General features: G+C 38.7%; 1 protein-coding gene and 1 pseudogene across 9 annotated transcripts in view; both read right to left on the reverse strand.

Annotated features, from left to right (window-relative positions):
* Positions 1-20548, reverse strand: part of MGAT4D (MGAT4 family member D) — a 70851-nt gene that overhangs the window by 23171 nt on the left and 27132 nt on the right. For 7 of the 9 annotated variants that reach the window (XR_009616158.3, XR_009616155.3, XR_009616160.3 and 4 more), the window contains 4 exons: positions 13784-13942; positions 11225-11365; positions 6932-7065; positions 3541-3587 (listed from right to left, as the gene is read on the reverse strand). Coding sequence is in view for 1 of the 9 variants with exons in the window: in XM_060654128.3 (XP_060510111.1) it covers positions 3541-3587; positions 6932-7065; positions 11225-11365; positions 13784-13942 (481 nt within the window). In the remaining 8 variants the exon portion in view is untranslated. The remainder of the gene's footprint in view (positions 1-3540; positions 3588-6931; positions 7066-11224; positions 11366-13783; positions 13943-20548) is intronic. The other 2 variants (XR_009616156.3, XR_009616157.3) reach the window with 2 other exon arrangements.
* LOC132693512 (U2 spliceosomal RNA) lies at positions 11494-11611 on the reverse strand (annotated as a pseudogene).

Here is a 20548-nt window from a genome sequence, read left to right on the forward strand (position 1 = left end):
CCTTAGTCGGGTCCTTTAACAATTACTATGTGGTCTCAAATTTAGGGTCAATAACATATAGAGCAATCTCTCATTAACCCCAACGAGAAGACCTAGAAAAAGGGTTTTGAGCTAAATTCAATACAGAAAAATGTAGGCATATAAATGAAAAGTTATGAGTCTACATTAAAATTTTAAATTATAGTTTTATTCTAGTCTCACAAAAAATAAAATTGTATTCCAACCCTTTATGCTGTATTGTTAACATTAATATCCTTATCATCATGCGAATCTTTTTGAATCATCTAATACAGTTCTCTGATACACATGATCTTCAAGCCTAGCTAAAATACCAGTTAGTGACATCGTCTTTGTACATTTTATAGCAAAACGTAAGTATCCCTATACATCAAGTAATATTTTTGTGATCTCCACAAGTAACCATATACTAGAATTCTTTTTTAAAGTCATCTTCAAAAGTTTTTCAATTATGCAAAGACTTCCCCAGGAATTGTTTATAAACCTCTACCTTCTTTGTAACGGATCCTATTAAGACTCCCTTATAAGGACCAACCTAGTATAGACTGAAGTCATTTCAGGCTAATGTGTATTCTCCAAATAGTGGATTATTATGCAGAGTAAAGCAACCAAGAGAGCATATCCTGGATTAGGAGAACATTTCAAGTATGAGGCAACTTTTCTCCTGAGCAATCTTTTTTGGGAAAAAACAGACATATATGGGTGTTTTCCTTAATCTCGCCCAGCTCTATCTCCCTCCACACACAACATTTACTTCGAGGCTTCACTACCATTCTCCAGTTCAAGCTCACTGCCAATAAATCCCTCATTCTCAACATACTATTTTTCTTTCACAGGGAACAGCCTTTAAGGATGGAATTCTTTAGTTTCACCCTCCTTTCTCAAACTAATTATTTTTTTCTGCTCCTTCACCTGTTCTTACTGTTTTCCCCCTCATCGTAGCTTAGTCCGGCCTAAAAGTCCTTCCACATGTGCCTGGTATCCACTGCCCCTAGACCTTGTCCATCAGCTTCCTCCCATGGATGAGATCACATATAAAACCACTCCCGGAGCCCCATCTCCAGACCTCCCCTAACACAAGTTTTCCCTCAGGCTGCTGTGTTTAACTTTACTCCCCATCCATCAAGCTTGTTGAAAATAGTCTAATTCAATTCTTTAAACTTTTATTATGAAAATTACCACACACACACAAAAGTGGGAATACAACGAATCCCAAATCATCTGATTTCAACAACCATTATTTTTTTTTTTACCACACTTGTTTCATCCATACAGCCCACTTTTTGTTGTTGAAGTTTTTAAAAACAAATCCTGGATATCATTTCTTACCCTTAAATTCTTCAGTGTCAAAATCAAAAAAGGGCATTTATTCACATAACTGCATGCCATTATCACACCTTACAAGACTAAGAATAGTTATGTAATATCACATAATATTCACCTGATAACTCACATGTCCCCAGGAGCCTGACAAGTATTCAGTGGGGGATGTGGAGTGTTCAAATAAGCATCCACATAAGATCCCCTCGTTGTAATCTGTTACCTCTTACTTCTTTTCTAAATTTACTACCCAGACCGATCATTTCAGTTTCTCTTTCTTCTTGTTCTCAAACAAGTCTTGTTGAAAGAACGGGGTCACCTGTCTTACAGAATGTCCTCCGTCCTCATTCTGGTGGCTACTCCAGACTGCTTCCTCTGTTCACTGTGTAGACGCCAAACTTGTATTTAAAGTAGATGTTGTATTTTGTGTTTGTGTTGTGTTATACTTTGGAGAGTGGCGGGTAATAATTCCCTAGAGTTGTTTCATGGTGTATTTCATTTACATCACAACAGAAGGCACAAAATGTCTCACTGTCTCACTTCCAGGGGTGCTGTGACTGATCACAGGTTCAGGTGGGAGCACTTGACCCCCTCCTGCGGATTGCCCATGTGCCCTCAGCCCCCATTCTCACACTTCTGTTCTCCCAGGTATTATAGGGGGAGGGTTCCTGCACACCACAATCCCAGGCCCCCTTGCTAGACACCTTCCACATAGGTTCTGCCCATGGGAGGCAGTATCAAGAGACTGGAAGGCAGTCAACAAGGAGGATATCCTTCCTACTTTCAGGATCTGGTGAAGGCCACAGCAGCAGCAGGATAGAGTAGCAGGAAGCAACGGAGAACTGGAGATCCCAGCCGAGCAAGGTGGCACAGCTCAAACCTGCGATCATGGCTGTTTCAACAACACAGCAGCAGGTGCAGCCCAACATCAGATCCTGCGGTATATATACTCCTGTCTCCCTTCATGCTTCCTCCATTTCCTTTCTCCTCTCTTTGGTTCTCTCAGCCCATGTAAACACTTTTTGACCAATTCTTCGTATCAAATTCTATCTGAATTACCAAAGGTTTTCCTGTTTGGATGCTGGCTAGTACACCTTCCTTGTAAAGCTCCCCATCACTTAATGACATGCCTGACTCTATTGTTTTCAAAATGGTGATTTTCTAATTCTATTCATTCTACACTTATTAGCTGGAATTCTTTTGACTAAAATAACTTTGCCTCATCCCCTTGAGTTATTTGGCGAGGAAACAAACAAACAAACAAACACAGAACACTTTGCTGTCTAAGCCAAACGCGTCTAGTAGCCAGATTCAGCTGGAAGGCCATGTTTTGCAACTCTGGGCTGTGGAATCAAGTGCATATTCCTTAGCATGGTATCCAAGACTCCTCATGATCTTATTACAGCCAGCCTTAACTCCCACTGATACTTCTTCCTCAAGCCCAAATATCCACACCTCAGGATATACTTATATTTCCAAAACTCTAGCATACTCCTGTTTGGCCTTGCTGCCTTCTCAAGCAATTCTCTTTGCCAGGCATTCCCTTTCTCTTTGGATCTACCTGAAGAAGATCTCCTCACACCTTTAGACTCAGCCCGTTACTTACTTCTCAGGAAGGACCGTCTTGATATCTTGCAGGCAGAATAAAATACTTCCTCCTCTACATGTTCTCATATTGCTCTCCCCATACCAATGCGAAACCCCAGCTTCCTTGTTGTGATTTGTTTTTTACCAGTTGTATCACCCACGTGAACATAAACATCTAACAGGCTGGGACCAATTCCATAGGGTCTTGCTGGATGAATCACCTCATGTACATTCGTCAGCATGTGCTTGCTTCTCCTGGGCTGCGTCCAGTAGGAGATCATAAGCAGAGGCGGAGAGTGTAACTTCATACGGTAAGGAACACAAGATCGCTTAAAAAATAATCTAGTAGGCTTCTCTCAGAAGAAGTGGATTTCAGGGAGAATAGATATAACAATCATAACATGAAAAAGATGGATTTTATGAGGCAGATAACCTACAAAATTGGGGAAAGTTGTAAGCTATACTTCATCACAGCTTAGAACTACCCTTAGTTCTAAGTAGTTCCATCTACACTCATCAAGAAGAATATGATCACTAATAAAATAATTGGGCAGAAAAAATAAAAGAAAAAAAATGAAAGAACAACTATTTTTAAGCTTATCAGACAGTACTCACCTTTTTGTAATCATGTCAACAACAGATTTTAAATAATCTTCATTTCTCTAAAAATGAGAAAAATATTTTACTGAAATTAAGCATGCCTCATAGTTTTACTGATACGTTTGCTACATGTAAATCTAGTTTATGTGTGGAATGTCACTGTGTCCTAAGAATTTTTTTATTTTTTCACTTTCTATAAAAGAATCTAAAATATCCTTGTGTCTAAAAGACCTGACTGGAATACTTAAAATATTTCATTCTTCTTTTGTCACAATACAAAATATCACTATACATTATTTGCACTTAAAAATTAGTATGCAAAAACCTATGTATCTAAAACAGTTTTGTCCTAAAAATGGGATGGCTTATTTCTAAGAACTGCTCTTTTTAAAAAAAATTTTTTAGAGGCACATTGGGTGGCTCAGTTGGTTAAGCATCCAACTTCAGTTCAGGTCATGATCTTGTGGTTTGTGAGTTTGAGCCCCATGTCGGGTTCTGTGCTGACAGCTCAGAGCCTGGAGCCTGCTTCACATTCTGTGTCTCCTTCTCTCTCTGCGTCTCCCCACCACCTGAAATTTAAACATTAAAAAGAAGTTTAAAAAAATTTTTAAGTTTATTTATTTTGAGAGAGAGAGAGAACACACACGCATGTGTGAACAACGGTAGAGAAAGAAGGAGAGAGAGAGAGATTCCCAAGCAAACTCTGTGCTGTCAGAGCCCGATGTGGGGCTCATTCTAAAGAACCCATGAGATCATGACCTGAGCTGAGATCAAGAATTGGACGCTTAACCAAGTGAGCCACCCAGGTGCCCCTAAGAACTGCTCTTTTTGAAGATGTCTTCATTTTGTGAGTATTATATGGTACTAAATGTACCTCAATACTATACCACAGTTTTCCAGATAGTATTACTCAGCCGATTTCCCAAATTTTTGCCCATTAACAAACCTTATTTGCCTACTCTTCATCAAATGCTGCGCTAGATTAGATGGCAGACTCATTTGCAAATATCTTTCGGTAGTTTATTCTCAGATGGCATTTTTTTTTTTTTTTTTTTTTACAAAAGTGATGGCATTTAAATGATATTGCTTCAGGGCCACAAGCACTCTCAAAACAAAATTCTGAAAAATGTCTGAATGATGACAATTGTATTGTCACATCTGAGTACCCTGAAAGGTATATAGTCAGATCATTTACTTAAAAATATCTGTCATAAGGAACACCTGGGTGGCTCAGTCAGTTGAGCATGACTCTTGATTTCCATCCAGGTCATGAACTCGGGGTGCCTGAGATCAAGCCCTGCTGGGCATGACGCCTGCTTCGGATTCTCTTTCTCCCTCTCTTTCTGCCCTTCCCAGCGCACACTCTTCCTCTCCCTCTCTCTCAAAATACATAAACATTAAAAAATATATATCTGTCATGATACAGATAACTCTATGACAGTACTTAAGGTTCTTAAGATAACCATACACTGAATCACCAGCTATTTGTTACATACTGAAACATATTACTTATTTTTTTTAAGTAGGCTCCATGCCCAGCGTGGAGCCCAACAAGGGACTTGAACCCATGACCCCGAGATCAAGACCTGAACTGAGATCAAAAGTTAGATGCTAAACTGACTGAGCCACCCAGGTTCCCTGAAACATATTACATTTTAAACATAGTACTAAAGTTACACTTCTTAAGCATTCTACACTCCACTTTAAAATCTGTCCCTAATATTTTATCATTGGTCTAAACATTTTAGGCATATGTGCATGTGTCAGCAGCAAAGAAATGAAGACTGTAATATGTAATATACAGAAATGTGGCAAAACATTTTGGAGATTATGTATATTCTTCCAATATTAAGAAACTAAACTTGGACAGAATGACTATTTAATCTTTTACTTATATTTTCCTATTAGTTCTTCTATTGCTTATTTTGAGTTTTTTCTGCATTCAAAGACATGTTTATTATAGAAAATTCAAAAGAAAGGACAAAGGATCCCTACATCTCCTACTATCCAGAGATAACCATTATTTATATTTTGGAGACCATTATTCCAAGGTTTGCTCATTTTTTTTCTTTATACATTTCATCTATCTGTATATCTTTTTTTACTTCTTTCCTTCCTTCTATCGCATTTTACATAGGTAACATTATGTTAAATGAGATGCTTAACAACTTTTTTCCCACTCAACAGTATGATAGGGACATAATTTCATGTCAGCGAATATAGATATTCATTCTCTTTTCAATGGTTACAATTGCACTGCAGATTATCACAATGTAGACAAGTATTTAGCCAGCCTCTTATTGATAGACATTTTTGGTGGTTTCCAATATTATGCTTTTAAAAAGCAATTGTGCACTGAAAATCCTTGAAACAATTACTTATTGAACACTTACTATGTGTCACGCATCATTCCAAATACTTTAAATACAGTAGCTAATTTAATTGACAAAACAACACTATGACATAGGTAATATTATGATGCCTGTTTTCAGAAAAAGAAAGTGAAGCATAGAGAAGTGAAGGAACTTGTTCAAGTTCACAAGCCAGGAAGCAGAGAAATCTAGATCGAGTCTGTGTTCTCAACGACTATAGATACTGTCACATACTGTCATATTTTTATTATTTTGGAATTCTTCCTGATTATCTCCTTAAGATAACTTCCCAGAATTGAGATTTCTGAGACAAAGGATATAGACATTTTAAATCTAACACAAACTCCCAAATTCCCCTCCAAAAGGTTTTATGGTATTAATATTTACGCAGTGTTTTATAGTTTTACATGGCATTAGAGGCAAGATAGAGAATCTATTAGACATAGACTTGAATCTGCTGTATTAATTACTGGGCAAGTTACTTACTTTCTATAAAGCCCCGGATTTTTCACCTGTAAAATCAGGAGAGCTATACCTATTTTACAAGGATGTAATGCAGGCTACAAATAAGGTATATAAAAATGGTCCACAATCCTTGAGATACAGAAAGGAGTGCTTCAATATTCATGGTAGTTATTGTTACTTAATTTAACAGAAATTACCTCTTGATTCATATGCCAACCTTTTATTGGGCTGGGCAGGGTTTTTGCTTTTTTGTTTTTGTTTTTACAATAGCTTCAATTTTGATGTTCTGTTTATAAATATAATTTCTGTACCATATAGTACACAGGGCTCCTAGTAACATATTTAACAATGAAATCTTATTTCTCTGCATGTAACCATTATCTTTTCTTTTTAGGTTGACATATTTAATTCTTTCTCAGTGGTGTCAAACAAGTATCAAATACATTGTCTGCTATCCAAAACTGGCATCTATGAATTGCTTTTTTAAATTTAAGAAAAAACATCTGAAACGATACAGTGATTACCATGGAGGAAGGGTATTTGGAGAGCTACTTATTTTTCATACGTACATCTGCGACCGAGACAATCACCACAGAGTCCTTCTCTTCTGAGAGAGTCATCCTGGAGACAACAGAATTCAGGGTTTGCTTCAGGTAACTTTGATTTCCTCTGCTAACAGTGGAAATACCCAGCGCAAAAGAGACTGCAGACATAGGTGTGTGGAATCATCATTTTGAACCACAGAGAAAAACATAATTTATCATTAATATCTATGCTTATCACTATGCTTGGGTTAGTTGTATGGTCAAAAAAGAGTGTCTGAGACTGTATTACAAAAATAATCCAAACTACTACTAATTTTTATTACAAAGTTCATTTTGTGCTTAAGCAAATTCCAATTTGCAATGGAGTCTTGGTAAATGCATTAAGTAGACTCCAAGATTTTCTCACGTTGGAGGGTTTCAGTGTAGTGAAAAATAAAACTAACCACTCTCTATTTATTATAGCTTTTACCTAACTGGATACAAAATGTGACACACTGGCCGATTGTCTACTCTTCCTAAGAACACACTGGAACCCAAAACAGGAAAAATACTATGAAATATTTTCATCTGTGGAAAAAAAAAACGTATGAAGTAATTTCCAAGTGACTTGATGGAATGAATCCATGCCCCTGAGTTACTTTTATTGCCCAACATTGACTGGAACACTGGTGGAACAGACCTCTTGCCACCCTAAATAGCTACCAAGATTGTTATCACTGAAGTCTGCGCAAACTCAACACCAGTGCCTGGCTGTATGAACTTGGGCAAGATACGCAGCCTCTCCAGCCTCAGTTTCCCCTCCGTTAAGACAGGGATAAGGACTTCTAGAATGGCTAAGTGAGGAATTTAGCAATAATAGAACTTGGCAATAATAGAACCGGGGGCAAAACATGTTGAAACAATCAGGGCTCTGGTATACAACAAACTGAGAAGCATTTATGTAACAAAAAATTATTGAACTTTGGTGAGAACAGTAAGAATCAGTATTTCCCTGACTACTATTGAGTTGAACGTATTTTCATATGTTTATAGGTCTTTGGATATTCTTTTGTAAAATCTCTGTTTAAGCTCTTACCTGTTTCCCTATTAGAGTTGTCTGGATTTCTCTTATCTATTGATGCACTTTATAGATTCTGAATATAAATGCTCTGTCAGTTATACGTATTACAAATATCAATTCCTATTCTGGGTTCCCTTTTCAACTTTTTACCTCTTGATGAACAGAAATTTTTAATTTTAATATAGTATAATTTATCCGCCTATTATTTTATACTTAGTGTCTTGATTCCTGTTGAGAAATCTTCATTTATCTTCAAGTCATAACAGATATTCTCCCAAATAACTGTTTGCCTTTTATATATAGGCTTACAGCACATCTGGAATTGATTTTTATGGGTGGTGTGAGGCAGGAATCAAGTTTCAAATTTGGGATCCACTCTAAAATGCAATTGCTGAAAGGGCATCTGGGTGGCTCAGTCCGTTGGGCATCTGACTTTGGCTCAGGTCATGATGTTGTGGTTCGTGAGTCTGAGCCCCACATCGGGCTCTGTGCTGACAGCTCAGAGCCTGGAGCCTGCTTCGGATTCTGTGTCTCCCTCTCTCTCTGCCCCTTGCCCATCTCTCTCTTGATCTCTCTCTCTCTCTCAAAGATAAATAAACATAACAAAAAAATCAAAAAATAAAATGCAATTGCTGGAATGACTTCCAGTGCCTTAGGATAAGGAATACGTTTACAAACATTTCCAAGGCCTTTAGTGACCTGGTCCTAACCTACGTCTTCTATTTCAACTGTCTACAAATCATCTTTCAGCTTCATACACTGACCAAACAGGACTCTCACACCCCAAATTGTTGCACATACACCATTCCTTCTCTGCCTAGAACATTCTTCTTCAGGCTCCTTGTGCCAATTCTACTCATTCTTTCTAAATGAGGCTGAGTGTACCAGCTATATATTTGTCTTACATAGTACTTATCATCTTTTTTGTTATTAGAATACATCATAACAGCAATATATTTGGAGTGAATAAGTGAATGGCCAAGCCCCTTTATTATTTGGCCTCTGCTTCATGTCTCACTGCCCCAAACTTCCAGCTCCAATTGGGCACATATGCCACACTTTTTCTCTAGGCCCTCTTGCTGTTACTGTTAGACCTCTCCTTTCCTTTTCTTCTACCTGGATGAACATCCTCTACTTTTCCACTGTCCATCACATGCTTTTTCCCCATTCAGCCTATTCTAATTCTTTCTACCCTTCATGTCTCAGTTTAGATGCCACTTTGTCCAGAAAGTCTGCCCTAATTCCCAAGTATGGATTACCTGCCCCACCTTGTATTTCCCTTGTCATAGCACTGGTCACTTTATACTGTAATTGTTTTCTCACATGTCTCTAGGAGGATGAGGGTTACGTCTTGCCCACCACTATTTCCCAGGGCTTAGTAGAGACCTGGTAGAGGCTGGTCCCTTGAGGACGTGGAGGACTGCACAAAGAAGTTGTTAGCTAAGCTGAAAAGTCATATTGGATAAAGACTTCCATGACAAGTGAGTTGTGGTTGACAGGAGGTGGTATGTTCATTACAGGCAGTGATTAGCATGTGCTAATCACTTGGCCTATCTGTGGGGACTATAAGTGGTTTGGGGTTGCTGGAAAGGAAGGGAAGTGGCAAAATTTGAGATTTGAAAGATATGGTCTATTGTGCATATACCATGTCAAGGAGCTAACATCCTAAATATACTGACGATCCAGCAAAGGACTTTAAGCAAGAGTTGAGCATGATACACATTTTAGTACATAGCTCTGAGGAGGATATGAAGAATGGATTGACTTTAGTAACACTAAAACCATGAGAAAAATTACAAGTCTATTACACTGGGCAAGAAATGAAAGCTCAAGGAGAATAGTTATAGAGGGTAGAGAGCAGAAATTATTTGAGATATACTCAGAATACAGAATAAATAAGCCTGATGACAGATTCCCCAGTAGACCTGGCTATAGTCTTCAGTGCTTTTACAAATGTCTTATGTGTTAAGGTCTATTAGTTACTGGGTTTCTGCTTATCTTTGCTGATGTTTATTCAAGGGTGTGCTTATTCTTGGTATCCAATATTTTATATGTAATGGGTTTCTATGTAATGGAGTTTTGTTCTACGACTTTCACCTCATCCTCCTGTTACCTATAGCTTTTGTGTAGCACACACTTTCTCATATGTACACACAGATACACATGCATGTGTATGTACACATTTACATGCCACACTCAAAATACTCCTAAGAGGGAACCTGACACTCAAGTGTGACCTCAGGAAGTACCTTAATATCTCTAAACCTCAACTTTCTTAGGCGTAAAAGAGAGATAATCGTATTGGGTTGTGAGGATCAAATGAGATAATGAAAGAAAACATACTAACTCAGTATATGGAACACTGTGAGAATTCAGATGTTAAACACCGCCATCTGGCATCCCCATCCCAACACAACAGGCTTGGCAGAGGCATGTGATATCAAACAATCCTACATATTCCCAAGGAACTACCTAGATCAAACAGAGATCAATGAGCTTTTTCTGTAAAGGACCAGATAGTAAACATTTTTGTCTCTCAGGCCATACTGTCACTGTCACAGCTCTGCCACTGTGGTGGGAGAACAACCATAGACAAGTAACAATGAACACTGACCAGGTCCACCAAAACCTTATTTTAAAATAGCAGATTTGGCCCAAGGGCTGTAATTTGCTGCCGCTGGCCTAGAGTGACTCACTCATTAGAATGATTGAGGTTTGTGAGAATGGCAAGCACTCAGACTCGCCCTAATATCCCTGCTTCCAACTTAAATGCTTTTTCTCTTCTTTAATACCTGCTAAGGTTAAATTCATTATTTCAGGCTTAGCTCAAACATCACCTCTTCTGTAAAGACTTTGCTGACCTTGGTCCCCAGAAAGATGGGGAATAGGAAGACAACTGAATAAGAATGCACTTATCAAAACCAAGAGAGATAAGGGTTGCCAGATGCTTCAAGTCACATCTGCATGTGACTTATAATGACTTGTTTTTAAAACATCTGTATTAAAATTGAATTTGAATTCAAGTCTCTAAATATCTACTGAACTAGTTTCTTCTTCCAGATAATGTACTGATTTCTGGCAGTCCAAATTAATGCCACATAGGCTGGTGGTCTATGTATCAGAGTATTATATCAATGGATTACATTTTAAAACATAAAAGCATGCATAATAATAGAGAAGTGTTCAAAAAAACTTAAAAGCTTGTCCCCCAAGATCAAAATATCTATATTTGATTTTCTAAATCTAAGTTTGCTTACCACCTGTTTTCTCTTTGCCAATGATTACATCAGGGTAAATTCTGCCCACTTTCCTTAGATGAGGGAAAAAGAACTTTAGGACTTCAAATGTATTATTAGACACTGTTTCATCCTTACCCAGTGTATTCATTTTCTTCTCAACTGAAAAAGAGAAAAAATAGGGTTTCTAAGTTCATGACTATAGAGATTTTTCTCTCTTTGGTACAATTTTCATAATGTAATTATCAGATTAATTCAGTATTCAATATATAAGAGAAATACTAATAAATGTGAATTAATAAAATCATTTGGCTATAATTTATAGCTCAAATGTTATTGATTCTTATTTCTTTAAACTTATAAGAACAGATAATACATGTGATCTTAGCCAAAAAGCCTAGAAGTAATGATTCATATTTATTTAAAAAGTAATATTTAAGTCTAGCACTCTGAGCTACATAACCAGAGACTAACAGAACTGTCAGTTCCAAATGAAGTATAACGGAAACATGCTATAATTGATCTGATCTGCTATTCAGATTAATATCACATTAAAGTTTGTATCTATAACTTTGTTTTGTAGCTCAACATTTAATTACTCTACTTGTACCATTCATTTGAATATACCTCTACAAATTTGAAATAGAAGAACAAAATTAAAAGACTCACATTATCTAATTTAATTCATAATACATAATACAGTAATCAAGACAGCATAATATTGGGGTGGCTGGGTGGCTCAGTCAGTGAAGCATCCCACTCTTGATTTAGGTTCAGGTCACGATCTCACGGTTCGTGGGATCGAGCCCCATATCAGGTTCTGCACTGACAATGTGGAGCCTGCTTAGGATTCTCTCTGCCTCTCTCTCTGCCCCTCCTCTGGTCTCTCTCTCTCTCTCTCTCTCAAAATAAATAAATAAGACCAAAAAAAAAAAAAAAAAAGACAGCATGGTATTACATTAAAAAGAGATACACAGACCAATGGAATAGAATAGAGAATCCAGAAATATACCCATATAAATATTGTCAGTTGATTGAAAAAAAATTACAAAGGTAATTCAATGCAGAAAAGACAATCTGTTTGACAAACGGTGCTAGAATACTTGGACACTCACATGAAAAAGACTGAATCCTGACCTATACTTCATGCCATTTATAAAAACCAACTCAAAGACTTCATAGACCTAAATGTAAAGCCAAGACTATAAAATTAAAAACAAACATATAAAAGAAAATCTTCATGACCATGATGTAGGTAGAGTTCTTAAAGATAACACCAAAAACACAATAAAAAAGAAGAAAAATTGACAAATTAGACTTCATCACAATTAAAAATGTTTGCTTTCTGAAGGACATCACAAGGAGAAGGAAAAGACTAGCTACAGACTGGGAGAAAACATTTCCAAATCACATATCCATCCGATATGTATTCAGGATATATATATATGCTAAAGAAAATTCTCGTCAAACAAAAAAACCTATATGTGAATGTTTATGTACTTGTAATCGCCAAAAAATGAAAACCCAAATGTCCTTCAATTGGCAAAAGGATAAACAAACTGTATCCAATCTACAACCATATAATGAAATGCTACTCAGCAATATAAAGGCAACAGTTGGTCACATAACAACTAAGTGATTACCTGCAAAGAAAGCATATGTGTATCAATAGTATCATACAATTTATATATGTATCAATAGTATCATACAATTTTCTATAATACATAACAAAAAAAGTAAAATACATGCTTTGATGTAGCTATATATAACATTCAATGTGTGCCTGTGTGTGCGTGCATGCACATGTGTGCATGTATATGGTTTATATATAAATTGGTCACGTAACAACTAAGTGAAAGAAGTTAGTCTCCAGGGATTACACACTGTATGATTCCATTTGTATGGCATCCTGGAAAAGGGAAAACTGTAAGAACAGAGAACTGACTAGTGGTTGCAAGGAATTAAGAGCAGGGAGTACCTGGCTACAAAAGGAGAAACAGAGGCAGGACTTTTTATCCTGGAGAAATGGGAGCCACTGCAGGATGATATACAGTAGAGTGAGCATTCACTGTCTATGGTGGAAATAGACAGGTGGGAACAAGTCTGGAGAGGGAAAAATAGAAGTGTTAGCAGTCATTCAGATGAAATATGAAGATGTCCTCACTAGAGCAGCAGAGATGGCGATAGGAAAATGTGGACAGATTTGTGAAGCACGTAGGATTACCAACCTACAGGACTGCTTGCTGACTGAAATGGAAATAAGCAAGAGGGAGAGGGGAGGGGTCAGAGTGACCCTCAGGGCAGTGGCTGTGTCTTTTGGATGGAACACGAAGGCGGTGCATTTCACACAGAAAACACAGGAAGACCATTTCTGGGCTACAGAGAAGAGGCGTATCAGTGCTATCTCTTACCTGATTTTTGTATGTCTCACAATAAAAGAGCAAGTACTAATTTAGTTCTAGTGGTTGGGGAGAAATGTCCTAAAATCAGAAAGCAGAAAATCTAAATTTCCAAACACAAAACACAAAACACAAAACCAACAAACAAACCACGACACACAAAAACAAAAGTAACACAAACCTAAGTCCGTGGACGTATTTTCTCTCTGTGTCATTTCATACTTCATTTTACTCAAGGCATTGATCAGCTCTTGGCGATTTCTTTCAGTTTTATTTTTTAAACGTAGAATTTTCTCCTTAAATTCCAAAATATGGTTTCTACAATTAATTAATTGATTACCTGCAAAGAAAGCATATGTGTACATGCTCATATATGTATCAATACTATCATACAATTTTCTGTAATACATAACAAAAAAGTAAAATATATGCTTTGATGTAGCTATAAATAACACTCTCTGTGGCCTCTGTGTGTGTGTGTGTGTGTGTGCATGCACATATGTGCATGTAGATAGTTTATATATAAATATGTACATATGATACACATAAAAGGTTGGAGAAAGCGTAAGACGTTAAAATAGTACTATCTGGAAGGTGGAATTATTATAAATAGTTTCTGCTTTATAACTCTGTGCTATTTAATATTTTCCAAATTTTTCATTTTGTGCATGTATTAGATTTGTAATTAAAGGAAAAAACCAATTGAGCCAAAATACTGGCTTTTAAGAATTTATCTGAAGAAAACGACCAGAAATATATACACAGATTTGGCTCAAAGGATGTTTAATATAGGCAGCATTACTTATTATTGTAAGAAAATAAGAAACAACCTTAATGCCCAACAATGGAAATATGTTAAATAAATTACAGAATATCCTTTTTTTTTAAGTTTATTTATTTCGAGAAAGAGAGACAGAGAATGAGACAGAGAGAGAGAGAGAGAACGAGTGAGGGAGAGGCAGAGAGAGAGAGTGGGAGAGAGAATGAATCCCAAGCAGGTTCCACACTGTTGGTGCAGAGCTTGACATGGGCTTAATGTCACAAATCATGAGATCATGACCCGAGCCAAAATCAAGAGTTCAATACTTAACCTACTGAGCCACCCCGGCGCCCCCAGAATATCCTTTTAAAAGTTATATTGGCTCTGGTATTAAATCATATATAACTGAATCCTAGTTTTGCCACTTAATACCCAAGTGACCTTGGACAAGCTATTTGATGCTTGTTAGCCTATGTTCCTTCATATGCAAATGGAAAAAAATCCCTGCCCCACGCCTGGGTAGCAAAGTTGGTTAAGCATCCAATTTCTTGATTTCGGCACAGATCATGATCTCACAGTTTATGGGATTGAGCCCTGAGTTGGGCTCTGTGCTGACAGTGCAGGGCCTGCTTGGGATTCTCTCTCTCTCTCCCTCTGTCTCTCTCCTCCTCCCCCATTCACACATACATTCTCTCTCAAAATAAATAAATAAACTTAAAAAAAAAATTCTTGCCCCAGAGTTGGGAAGAAGAAATGCAATAACTCATGTAAACCATGTGGGAAAGCACATGAAAAAAATGCTTTGATAAATGTGTGAGAAATATTACTTATCAATGGGCTACTTTTTATTCATTTATCAATGCAATACTATGCAGCTATGAAAATCATCTTATATAAGAACATTATATTTAATGTTGCACAAACAACTGATTTTTGTTATTTTATTTTCTTTAATGTTTATTTATTTATTTTGAAAGAGTGAGAGAGCATGAACAAAGGAGGGCAGAGAGAGGGAGACAGAGAATCCCAAGCAGGCTCCTTGCTGTCAGTGCAGAGCCTGATGTGGGACTTGAATTCACGAACCGTGAGATCACGACCTGAGCTGAAATCAAGAGTCAGACGCTTAACCGACGGAACCACCCAGGTGCCCCAAAACAACTGTTTTTTAAAAACAAAACTGTACATAAAATCATTTCCTTTTTTCAAAAAAAATGTACAGATAGTAAAAAAGAAAAAGTATACAAGTTTACATGCTGTTAATATATAATCTTTAGTTTGTTGAATCACTTTTTGTTTCCTATTTTTATAAAATTCTTTTGTTCTATCATGCTGCATTGCTTCTATAATCCGAAAAAAAAAGTTAACCACTAAAATAATTAAACACCTTTTATGTGCCACCTACTGTGTGTCAAGGGACATACAGCAATAAAAAAAGATATGGTAGTTCTTGCCTTCAGGAAGTTTATAGGCTAATTGGTACAACTAAATTAATTGATAATTTAAATCATTGTGAGATTTCGGACGTTACAAATTTCCTTCTCCTTATTAGGGTTTTAACTTATTGGGTACACATAGATAACACAAGCCCCAAACACTGGCTGTCAGTTTTATTTGGGGCTGCCTGACAATGGGTACATTGCAGTGTATGCTGGGATGTCCTATTTCCCTATCCAAGTTAACTTACCCCCACCCCATTATCAAAAGAGCCACTGGACAACAGTGGGGCCACACCCACAAAGGGGGTGACTTGTCACATGTGCTCACTACTTCGGGGGAAAAAGCAGGGAGAACTGGCCCTTCTTTCATAGAGTACATAAGAGATGTTATAAGAGAAAGAGCCCAGAGATGGCCCAAGCTGCCTTTTTAAGGAAGCCATTCTGCCCCCCTGTCAGTGTGGTCTATAGAAGTCGAGTCTGACCAATTTCCCCATTCAGATGACTCTCTCTGTCTTCTGAAAAAGGTAATGAGCTTCTGAGAGAAGGCCCAAGTGCTCACTTTAAAATGGCCTTTCTAGAATGAAATGAAAGATGTCCCCATGAAGGAAAATATGAGCACAGCAGAATAAGGTTTCAGCCCCTAACTTGTAGTGATAATGGTATGCATAGAGGACAGAGCCCAGACAGCTGGCGGGGGGGTGGGGGGGTGGGGGGGGGGTGGCAGGGGGCAGGGGGAGAAGACAGAGAAGCATTCTGGAGGATGTGGTGCCTGAGGGGACTCTGGAAGGAGTGTGAGTTAGGTAGTCAAGGGAAGCAAGGGAAAGTGTTCTATTTAGAACACTGTGTGCAAAACGCAAGGAGGCATTCAAAACATGGTCTCTATACCCCTAGAAGCTATTCAGTATCTCAAGGATAATAGTGGGAAAATTCAGAGGTGAAAAGAGGAATCTGGTTCTGCTGATCATTTTGATAAGCCATGATAAAGACCTTGAAGTTTTCCCTATACACCAGTGTTTCTCAAACATTTCTTCTAAAAACCCTCTAATGGCAGTAAATTTGAATAAAAGGGATGTGGGTGGAGGCATAACCTGAAATAGCCCACCACAGTCATGAAACGTCTGTGAAGTTCTTTTAAAATGTGTGCAGTTTTGCAGCCCATTCTACGGTATGTATTTGTTTTGTTTTGTTTTTCGGTTAAGTAATTTTCAGGGGTGCCTGGGTAGCTCAATCAGTTACACGTCAGACTCTCAATTCCTGCCCAGGTCATGATCTCGCAGTTCGTGAGTTCAAACCTCCTTGTCCAGTTCTGCAATGACAGTATGGAGCCTGATTGGGATTCTCTCTCTCTTTGCCCCTCCCCTGCTCTCATGCATGCATGCTCTCTCTCTCAAAATAAAGAAACTTTATACAAAAATTTTTAAAAATGATTTAATATTTGCCTATATTGTGAAATGGTCACCACAATAAATCTAGTTAAAATGTATTTGTTTTAATATAAAGATAATGGATGGAATCATGTTCTGCCCTTCTCCCAACCTTTTTTTCCGATGACTTTACATACCTTGGAACATCACTACAGGCTACCACTTCAGTTGAGAAACACGGCTGAAGACTATCATGTGCAACGTGTGTTTTAGAAAGATCATTCTGGGCGCCTGGGTGGCTCAGCTGGTTAAGTGTCTGACCCGCTCAGGTCGTGATCTCACAGTTCATGGGTTCAAGCCCTGCGTCAGGCTCTGTACTGATGGCTCGGAGCCTGGAGCCTGCTTTGGATTCTGTGTCTCCCTCTCTCTCTGCCCCTCCCCTGCTTGTGCTCTGTCTTGCTCTTTCTCAAAAGTAAATAAAAAACATTAAAAAATTTTTTTTTCAGAAAGATCATTCTCGTAGCCATATATTGTTTCAGGAAGGCAAAACTGAGGCCAGAGAAACCACCATTTAGGAAACTACAGTGATAGCAGTTTCATGTGAGAGATGACCAAAGAATAAGCCATAGCAGAAAGGACTAGGAAGTAGGGGTTAACATGAGAAATATCTGAGAGCTTTCATTGGAAAGACTTTGCACTGACTGAAAGAGGGAGACTAGAATCCCTGCTAGGCTTCAGACATGACCCCTAGATTTCTTCAGTCGTAATTGGGGAAACAGGAAAAGAGCAATCGTGATGCTTATGAGGTTTCCAAATATGTGGCAAACATTTGAAGTTCAAGGGAGAGATTAGGCTTTGAAGCTCAAGGGAGAGATTAGGGCTGGCATTATAGTGAGAGCAAAAGTAAGATTCACTTACAAAATGGAGTAAGAAAATGTAGTGATAAAAATACTGTCCCAGTCTTATCTCCTGCATGTTTCCTTCATCCCTGCCTTGGCGCACATCAGCCTTAGCCTAGGGCAGAGGGTTCAGTCTTTGAAATCCAGCAGGGTGCCTAAGTGTCTGGTTCCCAGAAGTCTTGGATCCCCGGCCATGGGCAAAAGTGGCCCCTCTTGACAGCACTGTATATCCATCTTGCTGGTTCCATTTACCTTTCAGATATGACAGCTTGGAACAAAACTTGTGTCTTGCCTGAATTCTACCTAACTGAAGATAGGAAGCAACTAGTAAACTGTAATATTCTAATACTTCCCTGCGAAGGCTCAATGGACCATCCACTTCAAGATACAACAGAGGAAAGTGAACCTGCTGCTTCGCTGCTCTCTAATAGGATGTTTTGTTTCTCCCCTTTGGGTTGCAGGGAGCCCCATCGCTCCTGTGCTCAATTGGCAGCCAGCTCCATCTCTAGGGTCTGTCACAACACCTCTCCGTCTCCAGTTACCTGTCACTGAATCTCTCAAATGCAACAGTTTCATGTTATATGGATTATCCTGCCAACAGGGACACCCATCAATAGAATAACACAAACAAACAAGTTGATTTGGGTTTTATGGATGGTTGGGCTGGCTGAAACAGGGCTGTGGAGGTTTAGGGAAAGACCCAACTGACTGGCTAATCATCGCAGAGAATTGTGTAATTATGAGGAGTTCTGGCAGTCCTCGGCAATGTGTTGTACCCCACCCATGCACAAGTCCCTGGCCTTTTATGATACAACCAGCAGAACTCAAGGCTCTACACCTGCAGTCTTCACTAGTGACTGGCTGGTGGCACAAGATATATGGTGTCTTCCCTCCATCCACCTCCAAGGGAAGGCCAGACAAGAGTGAAAGACAAGTGACAAGGGTGAAAAGGCACTGTTCGATCCAAGCCACAATTTCATCTGCACATATCAATCACTCAGTCATGATTAGATGGAGGATTTGGTGCTCTGAACTAATTTTTTCTCAGCAGCCTTGTGAAGGCCTCCTAATTTGGGCCCCCGAATCGATCCAGCTGACCCAGTGAATAGGCAGATGTCTGGGACCGGTCAGTTTACTGGTTGGCAATTTGTGTGGGTTGTCACTGCCCTCACACTGCAATACTAGGAATTTTGCATATTCTCTACAGATGGAAAGACGGGGCTATAGCTGAGAGATCACAAACCATTTGGTTTCAGTAGACAGTGGGGTGTGAAGAATAGAAGCAACTTGCTGTTTCTTCCTGAAACACGGTGACGAAGTGTTCAGAATTCATTTACGATTCCAAGGAAAGCCTGAGTTTTTCTTTGGGCAGGACTGCTCTTGTCAGGGGCCTCTACAGCTCACTAAGCCAGAACAGTCGTCTGGCCACTCAATTCATTCACTTGTTCAACAAATATTTATTAAACTAAATAATGTTACATGTCCTGTGGGTATGACAATGCACAGAACAGACAGAACTCCTGGTCCCCTTGGAACTTACATCCTACTGGAAGGAAAAAAAAGAATAAGTGAATTATACATTTTATTAGAAAGATGGTAAGTACAAGAAAAATATAAAGCAGGGAAAAAGGATACAGAGTGTTGATGACGGCCGGGTTGGGGAGGTTTTAACTGTCAACAGGGTGATCAGAGAAGGCTTTTCTAAGGAGGTAACATGTGAGCACAGACAGGAACAAAGTAAAGGAAGGAATGCTGCGAGTAACTCTGGTGCAGCGAGAAGAGCACGTGCAAAAGCCCCGAGGCAGAAATGCACCCATTATTTCCAGAAATAGCACGCAGCCCAGTGTGGTTGAAGCAAAATGAATGACAGGAAGAGTAGCAGGTGATAAAATCACAAAGCCACCGTTGTAAGGACTTTAGCTTTTACTTGAAGCAAAGTGGAGACCCAACAGAAGTCCATAAGCACAGACTCAAATAATCTGATTTACATCAGGACAGGTTCCTTCTATCTGCTGTGTGAAAAACAGAATTAGAGAAACTGAGACTGAAGAAGGGAGATCAGGGGAGAGATGTCTGTGGCTTAGAAAATATTGTTAAGGTAAGTGGTGAGGAATGGTTTAATTCTGGATATATTTTGAAGGGAAAGAAAATAGAATTTGCTGACATTGAATGTAGGACATGAAAAAAGAGACAGTGATATTCTGAGCAACTAGAAGAAGGGAATAGCCATTTACTATGACGGAGAAGGTGAAGGGAGCAAGCTTTGGTGCGAATTCTAGGAGTCTGGCTGGAGATGCATGAGATTTGAGGTGCTTCTCACACATCTCAGTAGGTAGCTCCACATGGGAGCCTGGCAGGAGGACTGGCCTGACCTGAACATATACATTTAGAGAGCCCTGTTTAGATTCAGGAGATCACTAGGGGAATGAGGATGAGTAGAGAAGAGATGAGGTCCCAGGGCTAAATCCTGGGGCACCCCAAGTTACA

This window comes from Panthera onca, chromosome B1 (assembly GCF_046562875.1).
Source record: "Panthera onca isolate mPanOnc1 chromosome B1, mPanOnc1 haplotype 2, whole genome shotgun sequence".
NCBI lineage: Eukaryota > Metazoa > Chordata > Mammalia > Carnivora > Felidae > Panthera > Panthera onca.